General features: G+C 40.0%; 2 protein-coding genes across 2 annotated transcripts in view; both read left to right on the top strand.

Moving 5' to 3' along the window:
* LOC127185087 (protein BEX2-like) overlaps positions 1-22,677 on the top strand; it is a 144,828-nt gene that overhangs the window by 30,585 nt on the left and 91,566 nt on the right. The window lies entirely within an intron of this gene.
* On the top strand, positions 4,059-6,300 carry Tceal8 (transcription elongation factor A like 8). Its single transcript, XM_051141635.1, has 3 exons — positions 4,059-4,192; positions 4,644-4,715; positions 5,343-6,300. Exon 3 carries the CDS (start codon positions 5,364-5,366, stop codon positions 5,724-5,726), a length of 363 nt encoding a protein of 120 aa, XP_050997592.1. The 5' UTR covers positions 4,059-4,192; positions 4,644-4,715; positions 5,343-5,363; the 3' UTR covers positions 5,727-6,300.

Raw genomic sequence — 22,677 nt, 5'->3', positions numbered from 1 at the left:
TGTGTGTATGTGTGTGTTTTCCCACTAAGGATCGAGCTCAGGGCTTAGGGCATGCTAGGTAAGAGTTCTCCCATTGAGATATGTTCCCAAGCCACCCAAATTCTTTTGAAAATGATGGAATTTGGAATTTATGGGAGACATGCTACTTACTATTACAAGAATCGCTGGAGAAATAGGAGAGTTGGAGCATGATTCCTGATCCCCACTCCCAATCCACATATCACTGTTGTCTAGTTAGAAACAGTCCCCCCATACATGGACATATTCACATGCAAAATAAAGAGTGCTAGGAAACCTTAGTGAAAGGCCACATGAGGTGCCCAAACCATATCACATTAGTGACAACGGAAAGAAAGATCACTTCTAGCTGAGGTAGCTTTGGAGGCTCTAAGAACTATAATCTAGGAGAGAGAGAGAGAGAGAGAGAGAGAGAGAGAGAGAGAGAGAGAGAGAGAGAGAGAGAGAGAGAGAAGAGACAGTAGCTGGGAGATAGTGGTACATGTCTCTGGTACAGCACTTGAGAGGCAGAGACAGGTAGATCACTGGGTTCAAAGCCAGCCTGGTCTATATCATGACATCTGAGACAACCAGGGCTACACAGAGAAAGCCCTGTCTTGAAAAACCAAAAAAGAGTATAGGAAAGGACGAAAATGGCAGTAAGAATATTGGGAGGGATTGATTCCCAATTTAGTATAACTTTGTCTTGTCTTTCTCATTCAGCATAATGCTGCCATTGTATAAAAGAGGAAAGAAAAGCATTTGAGTTTTTCTAGTGCTGAGCATCTATGAAACCCAAATGCTCTTCAGTAGGATAGCCACATGACTGAATAGTAACTAGAAAGAAAAGAATGAAGTAATGATACCTATAACAACCAAAATAGATATTCAGAGCATTGTGGACAAGTTTTTTTCATCAAGGAGACAACATTTAAGCTTTAAAATTATCTAAATTTCATTGATTACAGTGCAGTGACCTTGTAGAAAGGTTAATTGTCGAATGTCTTCAAAGACCAAGTTGTATAGCAATAAACAGATTAATTTGTCCTCCTTAACAGCCAGCTTCCATCACCTTCTATAACTAATTTAGTGGCTTGTGTGTCTACTGACTGTAATCTTGCCTCTGTTTAAATCTTTAGACTGGGGTGAATGCAATTGCTGAAGCTTGAGGTGGATTTTCCCATTGTTTTGTAGTTTGTCTACCTGATGATGCCACCTTCTTTCTTCTTGAGGCCATAAAATGCTTATATGGTCCTTTTTCAGAGGAACCTATGTCCTGGAGGAGCGCATGGTATTAATATGGGGTTCTGTTCACTTGATATGGTGTTTGCTGTCGCTTCTGAATAAACCTCATTGTTTTGGAATTGTTACTTTTCTTTCCTGTTTTATACAATGGCAGCTTTAATGCTGAATGAGGAAGATAAGACAAAGTTATAGCAACGTAGGAATCAAGATTTGCTAAATTTTAGGGTATGCTACGGCTAAAGAAAAGATAGCATAAGAGAATCTGGGGGAAGTGCATGCTTTTGGTCCCAACACTCAGGAGGCAGAGGTAAGCAGATCTCTGTGAGTTCGAGGCCAGCCTGGTCTACAAACCAAGTCCAGGACAGCCAGGGCTACACAGAGAAACCCTGTCTGAGGGAAAAAAACTGAGAGAGGGAGAGAGAATGAATATAGGGAGGAAGGGGGGTAATGAACTATGTAGTGATGCTTAGACAAATGCAAACATTAAAATCCATAGAATTTTACACACAGAAACTCACTTTTGCTATTAATAATATTTGTAGTAGTAGTGTCACAGAGTACAAACTTTTTGTTGTAAGTGGTAAGGAAATATACTTATGTTACACACTCTCCTCAAATAATAGAAAACTTAAATCTCATTATTAAAGTATTAAACTTAAGCTAACAAAAATATTTATTTTTGAGGCCTTTTCTTTTTCCGTGATGGACAATTCTGTGCAAATACATTTTGCTGTTATCATACTTGCCAAGAAACAGTCTTCACAGCTCATTCTCTTTTAAAAAGATATTTATTTATTTATTATATGTACAGTGTTCTGCCTGTATGTACACCTGCACACCAGGAGAGGGCACCAGACCTCATTACAGATGTTTGGGGGCCACCATTTGGTTGCTGGGAAGAGCCAAAGGCCCCAAGAACTCTAACCTCTTTTTTTTCTTTTTTTTAACCTTTGGCTCTTAACCTCTGAGCCATCTCTCCAGCCCCCATTCTCTTTCTCTTGACTCTCCAGGTAGATAACCACTCCAGATACCACCACACCCAGATACTAGTGAACTCTGGACTTCAGAAGATCAGCTTCTTCTTTAAAATAGTGCTGTTGTCTTTTAAAAAAAAAACACCCTAGTATTAGTCTCTCTGCTTTTTGATAACAACAAGCATGCATGTTGATAGTTTATTTTCATAAACTTTATTGTAAAAAAATTGGCAAATAAAAGAATACCATGCAATGAAATTAACCAGAACCAAAGTCTATGCATTTCAATGAAGGTCTGTATAGTGAAATTATCCATTCTAAAGTTGTGGAGCCTCACATTGTAGTTTACACTTTCACTATTGAGTATATTTTCTGCACTTATCTAGCACAAAAAAATGAGAAATCCACAACAAAGAAGTAGAAAAATATTAGATTTATGTCCTCTTCCATATCTCCTTTTCATTCCCTGCAGTCAATCCTTCCTCACCTCCTAATACTAGACCTTGTTTTCATTTCTGAGTGTTATACTGTACCCACATGTAAATTTGTATATACATATATATATAATTGACTAGGTTCTGCTTATGAGGGAGAATATGTGATTTTTTTCTTTCTGATATTGTGCAATCTCAGTTAATATTATATATTCCATGCGCATTCATTTTTCTGAAAAATTGTGACTAGATTCTTTTTTTATCTGAGCAGAACACTATTCATTGCTATGGTGAATAAAGCAACAATAAACACGGGATGTAAATCGCTCTATGGTAGGGTATGGCGTTCTCTGAGATGGCTCTTGTTTCAATGGAGCACTTTGAATACTATCACAGTATCTGGAGTGCCACGAATGAAGGAATGAAAAAGCCTACATGCTTAATAAGCCCAACAATCAATAGTGACATACAAAGAGCTCTCTCCTCTCTGCTTCATTATGAGCACTATTTCCTAACAAACATTCTGCTCTTAATAACAGAAGTTTACCAACAAACATATTTCTTTGAGTTCCCCCAAAGTTCACTGAATGAAAAGCAGGCTTTTTTGCTTAACAAAGACACTGGCTCCCACAAAGGACAAGGAAAAGAGGTCTGCCTGAAGCCTTTATTTGCAAGTGGAAGCTGCCAGCAGTCATCAATTAAAAGTTCAGACATCCAATAATAGCTTAAGCTCAGTCAGAGAGAGTAGTGGATTGTCATACAAAACTAACGAGACAAACTTGGCTGTTTTCAGAGTCAGTTTGCAAACGATACCATTTTAGTAAGATTTTTTAAATCCCAACACATCAGTATGTTGTAAATACTGTCGTTTTATTTGTAGCCGTTAGACTACTTTTTGAAACTTTAAAACTGATTTAAAGAAGTTATCTTCTCATCTAGTGTTAAATGATGCCTATGAAGTATATCTTTTTAAAATATCATTTTAAAACATGATTCTTTAAAACGGAATTCAACAGAAAACTACTCAAGAAGGCTAGTGAAGCTGAACATTCCCTCCTTAGATTTCTACCCAGTCTCCCTCTACCCCCAAGAGCGTGCATCTACGACCTTCCCCCATTTTAAAAACCGATAAGCTTCCCAGAGAAATGGTAGACTGTAGGATTTGGGGGGAGGGGACGGGAAGTATAGGGAGCAAAGGGAGAGAAAGCGATGATTTCCCAAATTAGGAGAATTGGTCGATGTGCCCTAAAAGACTGATCTTTCCTGGCAATCTGAGTAAAGTGAATAGATACTACTTGGTGACGATACCAGTTTTATTGTCTCCGATTGGCACACAAGAAAAAAGATTGACAGTATCAAGTGAAGGGGATGTAGGGGGCGGGCTGCAATGTTAATGGGAGGGGTAACCAAAGGCTGGAGCTCATTGATGACGCGGCCCTCACGTGACCAGCAGTCGACGTGTGCAGAAGTCCTTATAGTCCAGGCCCAGTTCCTCAGTAGCAGCTCAGTCTTGCTAGAGAAGAGTGGTCCTGCTCCTTCCAGGTACTTTAACAGTGGGCGCTGGCTTGAAGAACGTAGGGTGAAGGGCCCAGAGAACAAGAGAACGTGCGCACCCCGCACTATTTCTCTTATCCTAAGGTTCTGCTAAACTATTTTGTGTGAGAGGTTTGGGGCTGCTTGGTGAGGGATGGGGCAGACTGGGAGGGAGGGAGCTAACCGAGTCGGCTGAGATAAAGAACAGAGCCAGAGCCCGGGGAAAGGCAGAGAATGCAAAAGAGACTGAGAGAAGAAACAATAACAATGTGGGGAGAAACTTGTCTGGTTCTTTGCTCTCTTGCTGGGAAACCGGGTACAGATAAAGGCGGGGTTGCCACAAAAGGAGGGAGGAGAGAGGGACGTGGAAAAACTTTATGCTATCAAGGCTTGTATTTGTAAGAGAGATCTTTTGATCCAGGCATCAGCTTGCTCACCAAGCACTCCTGTCTTTCCTCAGGACTCTTGATCTTTTGGGCGCGCCATAAAATCGAGGTGCAAGAAGAGAGGAAAAATCTTCAGATACCTACAGGTCAGTGCAAGGGTGCGATTGCTTCAGGTCCCTTTTGGGTGGGTGGGTGGGGGGTAGAAGTGTGGAAGACACCAAAGCACATCCCGGGGGTGCCAACCGCCGCTTCCCATCCTGATTAAGCCAGGGAGGCCCCGTGCAGATCCTGCTGCGGAAATGGGGTGAAAAAAGGAAAGGGAGAGGCTAAAAACATTTAAAAGAGAGAGAGAGAGGAGGCCACCGACTGGTGAGAGGCTGAGGATGGGATGATTTGGAAAAGCCCAAAAGGGCGGGAGTGTTAGAGCCATGTGGGAAGGAAAGGGTTAATTGCTTCCATGCCGCTCCCATTTCAGTGCTAGGAGAGGTTTGTTGCAGGGCCTGCTGGGAAAATGGTGGGCTGGAGCCGGGACAGGAGAAGATGGAGTTGGAGAGCAAGGAGAAGGGGGGCGGGGGGGGGCGGAGGGAAAGGAGGTGGAGGGAAGGGTGGAGTCAGGAGCTCAGAGCCTGTCTTGTCTAGTTAGAAAACTTTTTGGCAATTTAGAGACCTGAATCAGAAAAGTCAGTCGCTATGGGAACACAAGAGCTTGTCCAGTTGCCTGGCACTTAGTAGGTTTTGTTTCCTTGTTTTTTGTTTTGTTTTGTTTTTTCTAGGATTAATTTCTTCCCAAAAAAATGCTCAACATGCAAAAGTCTTGTGATGAAAACGAAGGAACAACCCAGAACACACCAAAGGCAGATGAAGGCCATCCTTCGGAAAATCCGCCACAGCAGGCAGAAGGAAATCTTCAGGCTTCTGGAGAAAGTGTGAGGGAGGAAGCTGATGGAAGCCTTAGAGGAGAGCCTGCTCAAGCCAGCCCAGAACCTAAAGAGGACACTCCTGCAAGGCATCTGAACCCTGAAGAAGTGATAAGAGGCGTAGATGAGCTGGAAAGGCTTAGGGAGGAGATAAGAAGAGTAAGAAACAAGTTTGTGATGATGCATTGGAAGCAAAGACATTCCCGAAGCCGTCCTTACCCTGTGTGCTTCAGACCTTGAACTCTTTTCTCTGATACTGAGATCTGGCTGCTGCTTTCTTTCTCTTAGCATTTTCTGATGTATCTTTGAACTCCATTATACTTTTAATTACCTGGTGGTTATTTTCTTTTAGGTAGTTGTCGTTACCAGCATCTCATTGGATTTTGACCCATTTTTCCACGTTTGTTTTTCAGTTGGAAAGTTTCACACTTATGCATGGAAATGTGTTCGTTCCATATGAAACAATTAAAGAGCAAATTTTAAGGCAGCATATTTAGGATCAGCTCACATATATAGGAAAATTCCTAATTATGTGTGTACATGTATAATTATACGTATCTCAAAAAAATTATCAGTGCTCATTTTGTGTGGTGTGTTTTAATTTTGCCTTTTGCTTATGTGTATTTTTAATGACTGTGTCTCACAAAGAACTGCAGATTTTTTTTAACAAGTGGGAGTTAATTAAAATTAATTTGTAACCAGCTTGTAGAGGCAATAAAGACACTAAACCCTTGATGAAGAACTATTAAAAAGAAATGTCAACCTGGAATTACCTCTGGATTTCTTAACCAGAGGAATAAAACTGGCAATCATTATAGATATGCGTGCTTAAGACTTGGTCTTTTCATGGGGAAAATATTTGCCTTACAGAGATCCTGTGTGGAACAAAGTATACCGTCCTATGCTCTCTGCTGGGCCCTGGAGTACCAAGACCACACTGGGTTTCCTTGAATGCCCAGTTGAACTCCCACCCCCAGGGCTCAAAATAGCAGGTGGTGCCACTGTGCCCGGCTGTTGGTGTTTTGGTTGAATCGGGGTCTTATTCTGTAGCCCAGGCTAACCTGGAATTCATGGCAGTCCTCAGCTTCTGAAGTGCCACTGCGCTCTACTTTCCCAAGGTTTTAAGTCTCTATTCTATAGTGACTTAGCATACCTAATGAGCAGTGGCTCATCAAAGTACTTACTGCTCTCACAGAGGGCTCAGATTCCATTTCTAGCACCCACATGGTGGCACATGGGTCCCTGTAACTGCATTTCCAGGAGATCTGATGCCCTTTTCTGGACTCTATACAGATATGGTACATATGTGCTCATGCAGGGTCATACACCTACACAGATTTTGTTCAACAAAATCTAGGTTTATGAGGACTCTTGCAGAGTCCTTAGCAAAAGCAGTCCCTTTTGTTTATAAATGCAGGGCAGATTTCTCTGTAGGAGTCCCAACCTGATCTGATAAACCTATTTGAGAATAGACCAACGTACCCATGTGAATAAAAACTATGGGAGAATTCCTGCGGTTTTGAGGTGGTGTTCTTTCTTTCTTTCTTTTTTTTTTTGAGATAGTACGGAATGTGTGCACAGCCTTGCCACCAGCTTGCTTTGTAGACTAAGGTGACCTACCTTAAGCTTCTGATCTGCTGGCCTCCTCTTCCCAAATGCATGGATTGCAAGTGTGTGCCAGCGCTTTCAGTTTATATGATGCTGGGGATCAAATTCAGGGCTTTATACACTCTGCCAACTGAGCTTTGTACTCAGTTTCCAGAACAGCTGCTTCTAGCAAAAAATAAGATTGTGTCCTTGCCTTGTAAGACGAAAATCTATCTGAAGGCTACTGGCAGTCCCCACTGGTTCAGGAGGCCCTCAGGGAACATGTGTATATTGTACAAGGTTGTTGTCCATCTCATCTCTTTTTTTCTTTCCTTTTTTTTTTTTTTTTTTTGGTTTTTCGAGACAAGATTTTCTGTGTAGCCTTGGCTGTCCTGTAGCCTTGGCTGTCCTGGACTCCCATTGTAGACTAGGCTGGCCTCGAACTCACAGTGATCCGCCTGCCTCTGCCTCCCGAGTGCTGGGATTAAAGGTGTGTACTGCCATGCCTGGCCCCATTTTTAAAGTGATTATGTGTATGCGTGTATGTGTATCTAAATATCATAACCACCCCATACTACGTATTCCTTGCTGAAATATAGAAAGATTCAAAAACTTTCAAAGATCCTATGAACATGATCAATGAACTTGAGGTAGAGTGGCTATTGTATAGATGATAGGTGTTACATCGCTCTTGTAGAATAAAGGGTATCTTTTCATTCTGGTAGCCCTGCATATTGATGGGTGTTTGACTGATAATCATGATTTGGCTATTTTTTATTTTATTTTTACTATAAAATTAATTCTGTTTTAAAATGAAAAATAGAAAATCCAGATAAGCAAAAAGGGGGAGGGTACAGAAAAGAGTAGAACTATCTGTCTTCTTAATTAGAATTTATCAGTAATGGTACTTGGATGCCAACAAAAATATTCTTGACATTCTCAGTTCCTTAATCTACTGTTTTTCTTACCCCTCTGTGCCCCATGTCCAGTATCAATATTTTCCTTTAAAAATTTAAATTCCACTTACTTATTTGTATGTGGATAGGACAGGTTGTGCTACAGAGAGTGTGTGGAGGTAAAAGAACAACTTAGAGAAGTCAGTACTCTCTACCATGTGCATCCTGGGATGGCACTAAATCTTTACAGCAAGCTCTTATATTTTCAGATTTATAACAAGTAATTGGAGGGGAGTGGGGAGAAGAGAGGAAAGAAAGGATGGGGAGGGAGGGAGGAAGAGAGAGATTTTAGTCTAAATGCTTTCTCTCTCAGAGGCATGTGTGAAGTATTTTGAGAATGCTGCCTTCTGGGGCCCACATATAATCCCCTTGATTGATATTCTGAAGATGGGTTGTAAATACAGCATAGCTAACAAAGGACCCCAGATGAGGGCTATCTACACAGAAGGAAGCATGAGGAGCATTGGTATGCACAGTATGCTTTCCAAAATAAAGACTATTGGATAAACAGAATAAAACACTGGTAAGTATGGAAGCTGCAGGGATGGCTCAGCTGTTCAGAGCTTTGGCTGCTTTTCCAGAGGACAAGGATTAATTCCCAGACCCCGCATGGTGGTTCACAGCAAACTGTAACTCCAGTCCCAGGAGATCCAGTGTCCTCTTCTGGCCTCCACAGTCACAAAGTATGCATAAGGGACACAAATATACATGCAGACAGAACTCTCATACACAACACTTAAAAAACAACATATAATAAACATAAATATGAATTCTATAGGAAAACAGTAACAGTACCATAGATAATAAGACTTAAATGCTTCCTGTTTACAAGGAGCTACAGGATTAAGAAGACAAAGGTGAGATGTAATGTAGGATAAAATTTTCTTTCTTCAACATCATGCTGAGGTCTTCATTCTCTTCCTACAAACATGAATGAAGTGCACAGAAAAAACTACTAATGCAGATGATTTTTTTTTTCAAGATTGCACCAGCCTGAGGGATGCTGGTTGGGCTGGAATTCCACTAGAGTGAGGTTCCAGAGGCTAGGCTCACTGTGACAGTTTGATTAGAAAAGGAAGGCTATGTCCAGCATCTTAGTACTCAGATGAGCCACTCAGGCACAGGGCACTCCTCTGTGGCCTGGGTCTGCCATTTGGTTTCTTGGCTGAAGCTTGTATCAGGCACCAGGGCTTCCAGAGCTGAAAGCTGAACTATCCTGCACAGACTTACTTGGAGAGCTGTTCCCAGTCCACACCAGAGCTTGTTATCTTCTGTTAATATTTCTCCTTTGGAACTTGTTTTTCCAAAGAAAGAGATAAATCCTCAGAGTCTCCTCAGCGGGAACACTGGTTAGGATAGCCTTTGAGCTAATAGGTGTCTCAGTGGGTCACTTGCGGTGGAAATTTACAGAGCTGACCCTTGCCTCAGAGTCCAGTGCACTAGCCTCCAGAATAATGGGCCAAAAAAAAAAAAAAAAAAGTTTAGCTAGCAGATAAGGCCTCCCCCACACTTGTCTCACCCTGTTCAGACTTCCAGAATGGCCTGAAGTGTGTCCTGGTATGTTTCACTGGTTCTATGATGAATTAGCTCTATTTCTATCCAATGCAGGGCATCTCTGTGTCTGCGTCAGCTCAGACCCAAAAGTGTAGATGATTGTCAGGAAAGGAAGCTTGCAAAGGCTTGGGGCCCTGCATCTTGGGCCAGGGGAGGTTGCTTTTCCCTCGTCTTTGAACAAGCCTACGCTGTAGACTCAGTTTTTTTTCATTTGGAGACTCAGAGCAAGCCAACTGAATTGGTGTTTGTATGCTTTTTAAGGGGCTGGCTAGAGAGAAATGGCTCAGTGGTGAAGAGCACTTGCCTCTCTTCCAAAAAGGACCTGAGTTCAGCTTCCAGGACCCACGTTCATAGGCTCACAACCCACTGTGATTGGAGCTCCAGGAGAGCGTCTGGCCTCCATGGGCACCTCCATTCTCCTGCATGTGCACAAGCATGCACATGCACTTAAAGAAAGCAAACTCACTGGGGAATCACAAAGCTGCTTTTTAAGGTGTTGAAGGGTGGAGGAAGCAGTGCAATTAAGTCCTGTTCTTTATCATCTGAAGAAATCCTTTTGATATCTTCTTTTTTCTTTTTAAAGAATTTACTTTTGTTATTTTCTTTCTTTCCTTTCTTATTTATTTTGGCTTTTCAAGACAAGGTTTCGCTGTAACCCTAGCTGTCCTGAAACTCACTATTGTAGACCAGGCTGCCTTCCAACTCAGAGACCCCCTTCCTTGTTGTGTGCTTGGGATTAAAAGGCATGGGCTGCAATGCCTGGCTGCTTTTGTTATTTTTAATTACATGTGTGTGTGTCCATGTGTGGGTATGAACATGCCTGTGTGGGGTTGATCATGGAGGCCAGCTGTGAGCCCCCCCCCCCCCCCCGCATGTTCTTCTCTTCCGGGAACTCAGCCCCAGTTTCTGGCATCTTAAAGGATTATTTGGGCAAAGGGTGAGAATTTAAATTCTTCAGCTTTAGAAATGCAAAGTGGGGCCCTGAGGGATGGCTCAGCAGGTGAAGGTGTTTGCCACCAAACCTGTAGGCCTGAGTTGCATCTCTGACACCCATAACAAGAAGGGAGGGAGCCAACTCCTCCAGCAACTGTTCCTCAGAGACAAATAGATAAAGAAAGAAAGGAGGGGGGAAAGAAAGCAATGAGAAAAGAAATGCAATATGGTTATTTGCCTTAAAGACAAATAAATGAATCTGTTATCACTGTGGGCTTTTCTCCCTACTGGTATAGGACCTTCTATACATCAATTATCTTCTTTTTTGAAGGACAGCTACTTTCTTTTCATTTTTTCTGTTTGGTTGTTTTTGTTTTTTCAAGCAGGGTTTTTCTGTGTAGCGTTGGCTGTCCTGGAACTCACTCTCACAGAGATCCGCCTGCCTCTGCCTCCCCTAGTGCTGGGATTAAAGCTGTGCACCACCATACCTAGCTAATTTTTACTTTCTTAAAAAACCATCACCTAGCCTTGCAAAAAGAAGTATCTTGCAGATAAGCTAGATAAAATAACTAAGGGCAGTTCATTTGTAATATAAAAAGCAACAGCTCAATACTGTGAATATTTACAATATGTATTCATGTTAATGCTGCTTCTGTATTGTAAGCTGGTAACAAAGAAAACTTCCATACTTTCATATAATTTAGCTAAGTGTCAGAGCTTTTCAAGTTTTATTGTCATGAATCATAAAATATGTTGTTGAAATACATCTCTGACACAGAAATGTGTTTCTCACATGTGGTTACAAGACAAAGCCAGCTACAATATCCCCATCCTCCCCCCAATTAAGAACAATTGCAAAATATTTAAAGGGACTATTTCTAGATGATATTATTAAAAATCTATTGTTTCAAAAAAATCTATTGCTTCATCTTTGTCCTCTGTATTTTCAGACTTAACTTTTTCCCAATAAGTATGTGGAGCTTTAAAACACCATACCAGTAAGAACAATATAGTCCCATTTCTCCTTTCTCATTATCTGATAGAGCAACTAATTGCTCTTTCAATTCCTCTCTTGTTTCCTTTTCCATTTACTTCAGAGAAGACCCTGTTAAACGTATTGGACTGCTGTGGGTCCTGATTTTGAAGGTTACCTTTTCTGTCATCTTCTTACCACACTGCCTATGTTAACTAAATTTATGTTCTAATTCTATCTTCAGTCATATGGTGGCATTTCATGGCTACTTTTGAAAAAATCATCCAATAAATAACGTAATTCTCAAAATAAAATAGAAGCTGGGTGGTGGTGGTGGTGGTACACGCCCTTAATGCCAGCATGGTCTACAGAGTGAGTTCCAGTACAGCTGGGGCTATAAAGAAAAACCCTGTCTTGGGAAACAAAACAAAACAAAAAAGAAAGAACTTAATAAGATAAGTATTATTAACTAGCCAAGAAAGCATAACTGCCAAGTATTCATCACTTTACAGTCTGTTCCTCAATCTCATCAGTTCACAGTGTAAAGTGATTATACTACAGAAAACACAAGCTTTTTAGCCAGTGAAAACTACTGAAAAATCCATTGGCTTTTTGTCAGATCTCTATGATCAACAAGATCCTTAGTAACCCAGGAAATGAGTTAATCAGGCTTCATATAAAGCACTCGTGCATTACGTATGATTGATTGCCCAAATCTTCGTTATATATTTGACAGCCATGGGAATTGATAATGTCCAAGGCCTGAAAAGTTTTGTATTTGTTTACCTATTCCTGTTCATATTTTTGACCTTTGGATAGGGCCTAAAACACAGCAACATGGAAAATAATGTTCTTGCCTTCGTAATGCATGTATTCTGAGCTACGTGATTTTGGAAAGTTAAGACAAAACTTAGATACACACAGACAAAACTTGTGTACAGATATCAAGTGTACAACTCAATATGACAAAAATTATCAAGTATAACGTTTCCATCTTTCTTAAACATTTTTTCCTTCTTACCCAGTTCCCTGCTAGAAACCATTCTAGTTATTCCTACAAATTTATATTCACTTATCTATCGAAGAACTTTAGATAAAAATAAGTGGATGGTATGCACTCATTTGTAACTACAATCTTACCTATCATTCATATAATGCTTTGAAGATTCACCTTGGTGAGCCAGCCATGGAGGCACATGCCTGTAATCCCAGCACTCTGGGAGGCAGAGGCAGGTGGATCTCTGAGTTTGAGGCCACCCTAGTGTACAGGGTGAGTTACCAGGACAGCAAGTCTACACAGAGAAACCCTGTCTTTAAAAAATTTAAAAAAAATCACCTTGGTAGAGCTCACAGTATTAAGTAGAACAAGACTCTGGAACACAAAGACTGTTTGCTTTCCTACATATGCAGAGCCTAGAATTTTATTTTGTTCAAATTTATATTATTTTATGTGTATTAGTATTTTTGACTGCATGTATTTCTGTGCCCCTTGGTGTGTCTGGCATCTGCAAATGTTGCTAGCAGACATTGACTTCCCTGGAACTGGAGTTACCTACAGATGGCTGTGAGCCTCCATACCAGTGATGGGATTTGATCCCCCATGCTCTGGGAAAGCAGCCAGTGCTCTTACCTAGTAAACCACCTCTCCAGCCACTCCAGAATTAAAAAATAAAAGACATGCTGATGAGAAACTATTTGGGAAAAGAATAGAAGTGGGAGAAAAGAGAGGGAAATAGGGAAGTGATAGGATCAAAGCACATTTATAAACATGTGTGAAAATAGTGCAACATGAATAAAATAGTAGACATGAGTAAAACCAGGATTAATCTTGAATGAAGAGATACACATTTGTAATCCCAACACCTGGAATATGGAGACAGAAAAATTAAAATTCCAGGACAGCCCTAGCTACACAAGGAGACACTGTCTCAAATAAATGTAAGAATAAAACCAACAAAACAAAAAGGCTTTATTATCTGTGAGCTAAGGGGAGAAGCAATTTTAATATATTAATTATAAATACACTATAGTTGTGGAAATTTATCTTTGAAAAGGGTTAAATTATCCACTTTATTATTCTTGAAACATTTTGCAAGTACATTGAACCAGTCTTGTCTGTATTTAAAGAAGGGCAAGAAAACTCGAAGTCGACAAAACCCTAAGGCATAACCTAAGGTGTGAGAACAATCCATTTTAAAAGCTTTTTCCCTCTGTTTCTTGGCTGTTGCTCTTTAAAAAAACATGTGATGTGGCCTTGATGGGCAATCTTCAGGACAAAAAAAAGTGTGGAACAATATTTTTTTCTTTATCTTTGCTGATTTAGCTCAAAACTATGAATTAAAATGATGTTCTTTTATCTCTTTCCTTCCATCATTCTTCAGCCCTAAAAACTCAATTTAGGGCAAGGCGGAGTTCTTCTCATCCATTGCATTAGACCTTGCTGTGAAAAGACATTGTGTGAGTTGCTTTGTCACTGTTAGGAGTGTCAGCATGGGGAAACGTGCCCTGGTTCCTTTCAACTATCATCTAATGTGTGAGGAAAACAGAAGCCAGGAGTCCCCAAGGAAGTTCTCACTCAGGGAGTGAGTACAAAGAAAGATGGGAGTAATGGGAACCAGGGAAGAAAAGAATGTGAGAAGGACAGAAGCCAAGAAAAGAAATGCAAAGAGTAATGCATTCTGAATCTACACCAAGCACAGAGCTGAAACCACAGTCAGCTCTAGAGTGGGTCAGATGTCCTTTTTCCTTTTTTCTGTTTTGTTTTGAGACAGAGTTTCTGCATGTAGCTCTGGCTGTTCTGGAACTCACACTGTAGACTATGCTGGCCTCACAGAGATTCACCAGCCTTTGCCTTCTGGAGTGCTGGGATTAAAGGTGTATACTGCCACCACCCATCTGTAGGTCGGATTTCTAACACAATATTCTCCTGGAATATAAAGTTGCTCTTATAGCCAAAGAGATGTTTCCCTCCAGTTCTTTAAATATTCCACACTTGGAGTTCATGTGCAATAGCAACTTGAAATTGACATGAGAATCCATGAAAATGTCAGATATTTTTTATCAGGAAGATATTGAAGTGGAAATTTGATAAAATAGTATGGAGCATGGATCTGAGGGCTTGTATGGCAATAGTAGAATTCATGCTTAGCATGTGTAAGGTTGATGGTTTGATCAGCATGTACACATGAAAATACTCACACACACTGAGAGAGAGAGAGAGAGAGAGAGAGAGAGAGAGAGAGAGAGAGAGAGGGAGGGAGGGAGAGAGAGAGAGAGACTGGAGAATGATATCCACAGGGGCTTCAAATGTAATAGAAGCATCTTTAAGAGGAAGGTACAGGAAAATTTCACTTTAGAGGCCAAAAAATCCAATGAGAAAAGGAAGCAAAAATTGTAGTGATTGAACAAGCCAGGAAATGGCACCAGGCAATCAAAGCTGAAAGCAAAGGGATCAGATTACCCCCTAGGATTGTCCAGGAAGAAACAAGTCCAGTCAATATCTTGAATTTAGCCTTGTAAGACAATTCAGAGTCCTAGCCTTCAGAAAGGTGTAGCAATAAATCTGTTTCGATCCAAGCCATCGAGTTTATAGTCATTTGTCACAATAGTAATAGAAGGAAGCCTGACGGACACCAGAATTTCAGGGGCTACAAGATAGTTTTTTTTTTTGCTCTGGCCACATTCTGTGATGTGAAACAGATCAACTTCAGCTTTACGATTACTGGCTGTGTGACTTTGGGTAAGTTAGTTAGACTATATATCTAGGTAATTTTATTATTTATTTATTTATTTTTATTTATAGGGTGTCAAATCTTGGAGTTACAGTTATGAGCTGCCACGTGGGTGCTGGGAATTGAACCCGGGTCCTCTGGAAGAGCAATCAGTCTTCTTAAGCTCTGAATCATCTCTCCAGCCTCAAGTTGACAATTCTCTTATCTCAGTCTTCTGAGTCATGAGATCACAAACTTTTCTCCCACCTGGCTTATATCTAGATTTTTCTATCTGTAAAACTGGGGACATAACAGTACATAGCTCAAAAAGATGTTGTGGGGGTTAAAGTTAGTATTGAATTAATGCATTCATTTACAGAGAATAAATAGTATGATAGCATAATATTATTTTTGAGATACATGTGTATTAAGATGATTCAGGAATGTTATTGCTTAATAGCTAATTTATATTTATTTTATCCATCTCTCAAACAATACATCCTGGCTACAGCGTCCCCTCCCTCCACTCCTTACAGCACCCCCTTTTACCTCCCCTCTCTCCTAGATCTACTCCTCCTCCATTTCCGTTCAGAAAAGGACACGCCGTTTCAGAGATATCAGCTGAGCACAGCATAACAAAATACAATATGATGAAACACAAACTCTCATATCAAGGCTGGGCAAGGCCACCCAGTAAGAGGAAAAGGATCATAAGACCAGGCGAAAGAGTCGAGACACCCCCACTTCCACTGTTAGGAGTCCCGCAAGAACACCCAGCTATACAATCACAGCATATATGCAGAGGACATGGTACAGATCCATGCAGGCTCTATGGTTGCTCCTTCAGTCTCTGTGGGTCCTCATGAGCCCTGCTTAGGTGATTCTGTGGGTTGTGTTCTGGTGTCCTTGAGCCCTCTAGCTCCTACAATCTTTCTGCCCCCTCTACTGCCTGGTTCCCTGAGCTCTGCCTAGTGTTTGGCTGTGCATCTCTGCATCTGCTCCCATCAGCTGCTAGACAAAGCCTCTCAGATGATGACTGGGCCAAGCATCAATCTATGCGTAGTATATAGCTAATGTCTGTTTGTTTTTTTTAACTCAATACAAAATGCTATTATTTTTAAAGCAGTTGTATAGGACTGTCCAGCTCAGTTTATCAATATGGAATACTATAAGAAGGAGTTGGGGCTGGGACAATGATATCCTAAAGTTGAAGTCTCAAAAGTAGTCTGAGAAGCCGGGCATAGTGGCGCACACCTTTAATCTCAGAACTTGGGAGGTGGAGGCAGGTGGATCAACGTGAGTTTGAGGCCAGCCTGGACTACAAAGAAGTCTAGGACACCTAAGGCTATACAGAGAAACCCTGTCTCAACAACAACAACAACCAAAACAAAACAAAACAAAGTCGGAGAAACAAAGTTCCTCTGTTACCTCCTCCTGCTTAATTTTCAACCCTAAAGAAAGGCTGAGGAAACTATCATTTCACTTCCCCCTGGCTGGCTGCCTCACCAGGCCACAGAGAAAGAGGATGTCCTCAGTCTTGATGCAACTTGATGTGCTGGGGTGCATTGGTAGGGAGAGGCTCCTGTTTTCTGAGGGGGAGTGTAAAGGAAAGAGAGAGGGAAGGGGGTGGGGCCAGGAGGAGAGGAGGGAAGGGCTATGGTCAGGATATAAAGTGAATATATAAATAAAAAATAATTGGGGGCTGGAGGGATGGCTCAGAGGTTAAGAGCACTGGCTGTTCTTCCAAAGGTCCTGAGTTCAATTCCCAGCAACCACATGGTGGCTCATGACCATCTATAATGAGGTCTGGTGCCCTCTTCTGGCCTGCTGGCACACATGGAGGCAGAATACTGTATAAATAATAAATAAATCTTTTTTTAAAATAAAATTTTAAAAATCAAACATGCAATTCTGAATGACAAAGCATACAAAAATATTTAAAGCAATGGTATAGATTATTTTCTGAAACGTAATGTGAGTTAATTAATTAATTAAAAATGAAAATTTGATCTCACAGAGCAAAATGAAAAAGAAAAAAAATAGTGTAATATTAGAAATTGAGTCTCCAAAGTAGCTCTATCCTGTTTAGTCTTGATTTTTCTTATGTTATAAGGCTTAGTTTGAAAATCTCTGCTCCTGCTTCTTAATTGTCTTTTTGTTCTATCTTACTTTTAACCTTGTGATAATGCTGATTTAAGAGGTTCCTGTTGTTGCTATTATCTCTTGCACTTCCTGCCTTGTCATTCTCTATCAAGCATGCATTTTTAATATATTTATCTCATTTTCCTTTTTTTGTTCTTTTTCTTTTTCTTTTCTTTTTCTGTATTTTGTTTTTGTTTTTTGAGACACGGCTTCTCTGTATAGCCTTAGCTATCTTAGCCTCACTTTGTAGACCAAGCTGGCCTCGAACTCACAGCAATTCGCCTGCCTCTGCTTTCCCTAAGTGTTGGGATTACAGGTGTGTGCCACCATGCCCAACAGTTGTTAGTTTTTGAGACAGGGTTTCACTGTGTAGCCTTGGCTGTCACAAAACTCTCTCTGTAGATGGGATGGCCTCAGAGATCAGCCTATCTCTGCCTCCCAAGTGCTAGGATTAAAGGTGTGTGCTGCCCACCACTGCCTGACATAGGCTGTTGTTTTCAAAATTCTGTTTTATAACTTCAAAAAAATTGTACGTGTATGGGTGCCTTGCCTGCATGCATGTTTGTGTACCACATGTATGCCTGGTGCCTATAGAGACCAAAAGAGAATTTCAGATCCCCAGTAACTAAGGTTGTGATGTTGTGTAACTGGTGGTTGTGAGCCACCATGTCAGTGCTGGTCTTCTTGAAAAGCACCCACTGATATAAACCACTAGTCCATCCCCCCCAACATCCAAATGTATGTTTTTATAATAAACACACTGTTGTGACCATTAATGTACAGCAGGTTTTGGTGTATATATGTATGGATAAGTGTATGAATGTTTATTTTGAGGGTGTGTAGGATGTGTGTGTGTGTGTGTGTGTATGTGTGTGTGTGTGTTCATACAGATTTCAGAAGACAACCTTAGGCTTCATTCGTATGTCCTGTCTAACATTCATTCATTCATTCATTCATTCATTCATTCACCACCCATCTGGAGCATTAGGTTTTATTTCTGTATAGTTTATAAACTATGGAATTAATTTTAAAAATAGTTACATACAGCTATCCAGATTATTCCATCTAAGGTGTCATGGAAATTGGACAATAATTGTCTTCAAGTTAAGTGTATTTTTCTCCTTTACCACTCTATATTTCCACTGATTCCAAGTGAGTTTTTATTTCAGTTGTTGCATTTTTCACATGTAAAAAAATCCAGGAATACATAAGGTTCGTACTGTCTATTACCACTGATGGTTTTAACTTGTTTTTCAAGAGTGGTGGCACTTTTGAACATTCTCCAAGTAGCAATTTATATGTCACTAAGTCATACCATCGTTGGTATGTATTGATTGCCTTCCCCATGCTTGTTTTAAAATTATTATGATTATGATTATTTTGTTGTTGTTTCTTGCTGTCTCTCTGTGTAGCCCTGACCTGGACTCACTCTGTAGACCAGGTTGTCCTTGAACTCACAGAGATCCACCTGCCTCTGCCTCCCTGAGTGCTGAGATTAAAGGTGTGCGCCATCACGCCTGGCTGGTTTTTTATATGTAGATAAATATGGAGTTTTATAGTTAGTTTTTAAAACACTATGAAGTTGTAAGTCTTATTAATTGGCGCATCACTTTGTATTTTCTTCCCCAGTATATCTGCTAGTTATTATTTACTTTGAAAAGATCTCATCTATCTATCTGCACCACACATACTGCCAATATTTCCAGATTGAAAACACTGGAATATAGCAATTCCCAGATTAGCTGGAATCATAACTGCACTCTATACATTTGTTTACTTTCTTCGACTTGAAGACAAATAACCAGTGTAGAGCAGAATTGTCAGGAGAAGATAGAGGCATTTTTCCTTCAAGTATTAGAGAATAAGTTGCCAGAGACTGAAGAGAACGCTTAGTTGGTAAAACATTTGCTCTGCAAGTGTGAGGACCTGAGTTTGGATGCCTAGAACCCACAGAAAGCCACTAGTTGTAGGATGTGTCTATAATGCCAGCACTCCTACAGTGGGATAGGAGTCAGCAACAAGAAAATCCTTGGAAGTTCATTTTTGTTTGTTTGGAGACAGGCTTTCTCTGTGCAGCCCTGGTTGTCTTGGAACTTGCTCTGTAGATTATGCTTAAATATTAAATATTTTAAGTAGTACATTTAAAGCAATAGGTTTCTAAAATTATTTTTTATCAGTTTTTAAATTAGTAAACAAAGTAATGGATTTTATTATTGCATCATTATACATAATTTCTTTTTATACACCACCCTACTGCTCTCTACTCCCCCTTGTTGTGCCTTCTTCTCACAATAGTCCCCTTATGTTTTCATATCACAATATTTCTTTTCTCTTTTTAAATCACTTCTTCCCTTCCTATGAACCAATTCTAACTGCATGATCTACACACACACACACACACACACACACACACAGAGAGAGAGAGAGAGAGAGAGAGAGAGAGAGAGAGAGAGGGGCACACACAGTGATAGATCTTCAGTGAATAAAATTGTCCAATTCTCCAATTCTCCAATTGTCTTATGGTCTATGTGACCATAAGACAATCGTTGAGATTATAAAATTAACATTGAATTAATAGCCGGGCATGTTGGCAAACACCTTGAGCATTAGAGGCTGAAAGATGAGAAGTTCAAGCCCATCCTTGGCTACATAGTTCCTGTGAGACCAGTCTGGGCTACATGAGACACTATCTGAAATAAGTAACTTTAAGGAGAAAATTAATACTGATACATTACTACCATCCAAAGTCAGACTCAGACCCCATTGATGTTTACCAGTTATTCAAACGAGGTCCTTTTATAAAACAAAGATCCAGTTCAGAATGACCTGCTGAATTTACTGGTCATGTTTTCTTGTTATTCTATAGAACTTGTTAGTGCTTTGTTTTCATAGACTTATAGTTATTTCATTTCTTTCTTTCTTTCCTTTTCTTTTTTATCCTTTTCTTTCCTTTTTTTCTTTCCTTTTCTTTTCTTTCTTTTGTTCTTTTTTTTTTTTTTTTTTTTTTTGGTTGATTTTTTTGAGGAAGAGTCTGTCTGTATAACAGCCCTGGCTGTCCTAGATTCACTCTGTAGACTAGTCTGGCCTCGAACTCCTAGAGATCCACCTTTCTCTGCTTCCCTGAGTGCTGGGATTAAAGGAGTGAGCCACCATGCCCGGCTTAGTAATATATTTTTTATAGTGTTTTTAAAACAATATTTTGTTACTTTTTGAGAATTTCATACAATGTATTTAGAATATATTCACTCCTCTCCCTAACTCTCCCATTACTGCAAGCTCCACCCTCCTATCCAGTCCCACACAATTTTGAGATGACTTCTATTTTTAGCATTGTCATTTTATTTGTCATTTTAATTTGCCTCATATTTTATCTTGGATGAATTCAGATTATGCATTTTTAGAATGACTATTACATTAATGATGTTGCAGTGTTCTCTTTCTATCCTTTCGAGTGGTTCACAATTTGTGTTATTACTTACCATGTTCTTTGTTTAAGATGATGGCTTCTAGACAATTCTGGAGCCTCTTTCACCTCGAAATCATTTTATAGGAAGTTATTTTGAAGCAATTCAATTATGTGCATGTTATTTATTTACTTTAATAAAAACTCATATTTTTCTGTCTTAGCTCAACAGGTTGTTTTACAGTTCATCACTATTTATTCTAGTGTTCACTGTCTTCTATTCATTTTTAAAATCCTGTTTTGGCTTCTTTCCATGGCCTTTTGGTATCCTCCACCATTGCCTCAGTGCTTTGCTTTCTGGAACAGTGAATCAGTCCAGGCTCACTATGTTGTTTTCCTATCCCACTCATGCAATAAACATTTACCTAAGAGTACATATTCCTTTTATTAAATAATGATGTTTTGAGGGCAATAGATGGGCAGTAGAGTTTTTTGTTTGTTTGTTTGTTTTGCTGTTGTAATGTTGTAGCCTCTCTCAGTGGAAGAATTAGGCAACATTTACATTTTGACACAAGTTGAACAACGTAAATACGCCAATATAAAAGAGGGAGGGGCTGAGATCAGGCTGTAAAGTATTCAAATAAATAATTAAAGGAAAAAGGGAAAATGTGTAATGTAAGCTGTAGAATGCTCCAGAAACTTTCTAGCATCAACACATCACAAGTCTGATGATTCAATGTACAAACGTTCTGTTTAATGTAGAGAGGTGCTGGAAAGAATATACTTGATAACCTTCAAGCTATGTATAGCGACTATATGTGGAACAAGTGAGATTTTGTGTTTAGACTTGGGTACCACTCACACAATAGCTCTGTATATACACAATTATTTCCAAATCCAAAGAAATACAAAATGCAAAACTTTTCTTGTCTTAAGCATTTTGAATAAGTGATACTTAGTGTTTCACACAGAGAAAAGCATAGTTATTTACATGTATGTATATATGTTTACACATATATAACTGTATTTCTTTCTCTGCATACCTTGAAAGCCATGAATCTGTATTGCTAACTCTCTGCAACCTAACTGTAGAGAGTTTTGATTTTTCCCTTTCCATATTTGTAGCTCCGTTTTGTGACAATGAGAACCCATTGTCCTTAACATAGTCCTTTACCCCTCATTGTCTGTGGTTCCTCATTTGTTTAGAAGCCCCACTCACCACCTCTCAGTCCCTAATCTGCAATCCACCTGTGATAGCTGAGACTCATGCTCAACACTCGCCTCCTCTTCACACAGCTGTTAAACATATGCCCATATCCTCACATTTGCAATGGCCTTTTCCACACACAAGCTTTTATTTGCCTTGCTTCATTTGTTTGTTTTAAAATTTTTATCATTATTATTATTTTATTTACATTGCTGTTCTGCCTCCATGTATTTCTTTTTTTATACTTTTTATTTTTATTAATTTATTCATATTACATCTCAGTTGTTAGCCCATCCCTTGTATCCTCCCATTCCTCCCTCCCTCCGGCTTTCCCCCTACTCCCCTCCCCTATGTCTGTAACTGGAATTACAGACATTTGTGAACTGCTATCTGGGTGCTGGGATTTGAATCTGGGTCCTTTGGTCCTTTGTTTGTTGTTGTTGTTGTTTTGGTTTTTCGAGACAGAGTTCCTCTGTGTAGCCTTGGCTTTCTTAGACTCAGTTTGTAGACTAGGCCTTCCTCAAACTCAAAGAGATCTGCCTGCCTCTGCCTCCTGAGTGCTGGGATTAAAGGCATGTGTGCCAACACACCTGGCCTGAACCTGGGTCCTTTGGAAGAGCAGCCAGTGATCTTAACTGCTGAGCCATCTCTCTAACACCCTCATTTGTTTGTTTTTAGATAAGGACTCACGGTGTAGCCCAACTATGCATGGAACCCTCAGTTGTC

This window comes from Acomys russatus, chromosome X (genome assembly GCF_903995435.1).
Source record: "Acomys russatus chromosome X, mAcoRus1.1, whole genome shotgun sequence".
NCBI lineage: Eukaryota > Metazoa > Chordata > Mammalia > Rodentia > Muridae > Acomys > Acomys russatus.
This window is presented reverse-complemented; position numbering and strand designations above follow the sequence as displayed.

Coding starts and splice junctions, on each gene's coding strand:
- Tceal8 (XM_051141635.1), top strand. CDS start 5,364: ATGCTCAACATGCAAAAGTCTTGTGATGAAAACGAAGGAACAACCCAG.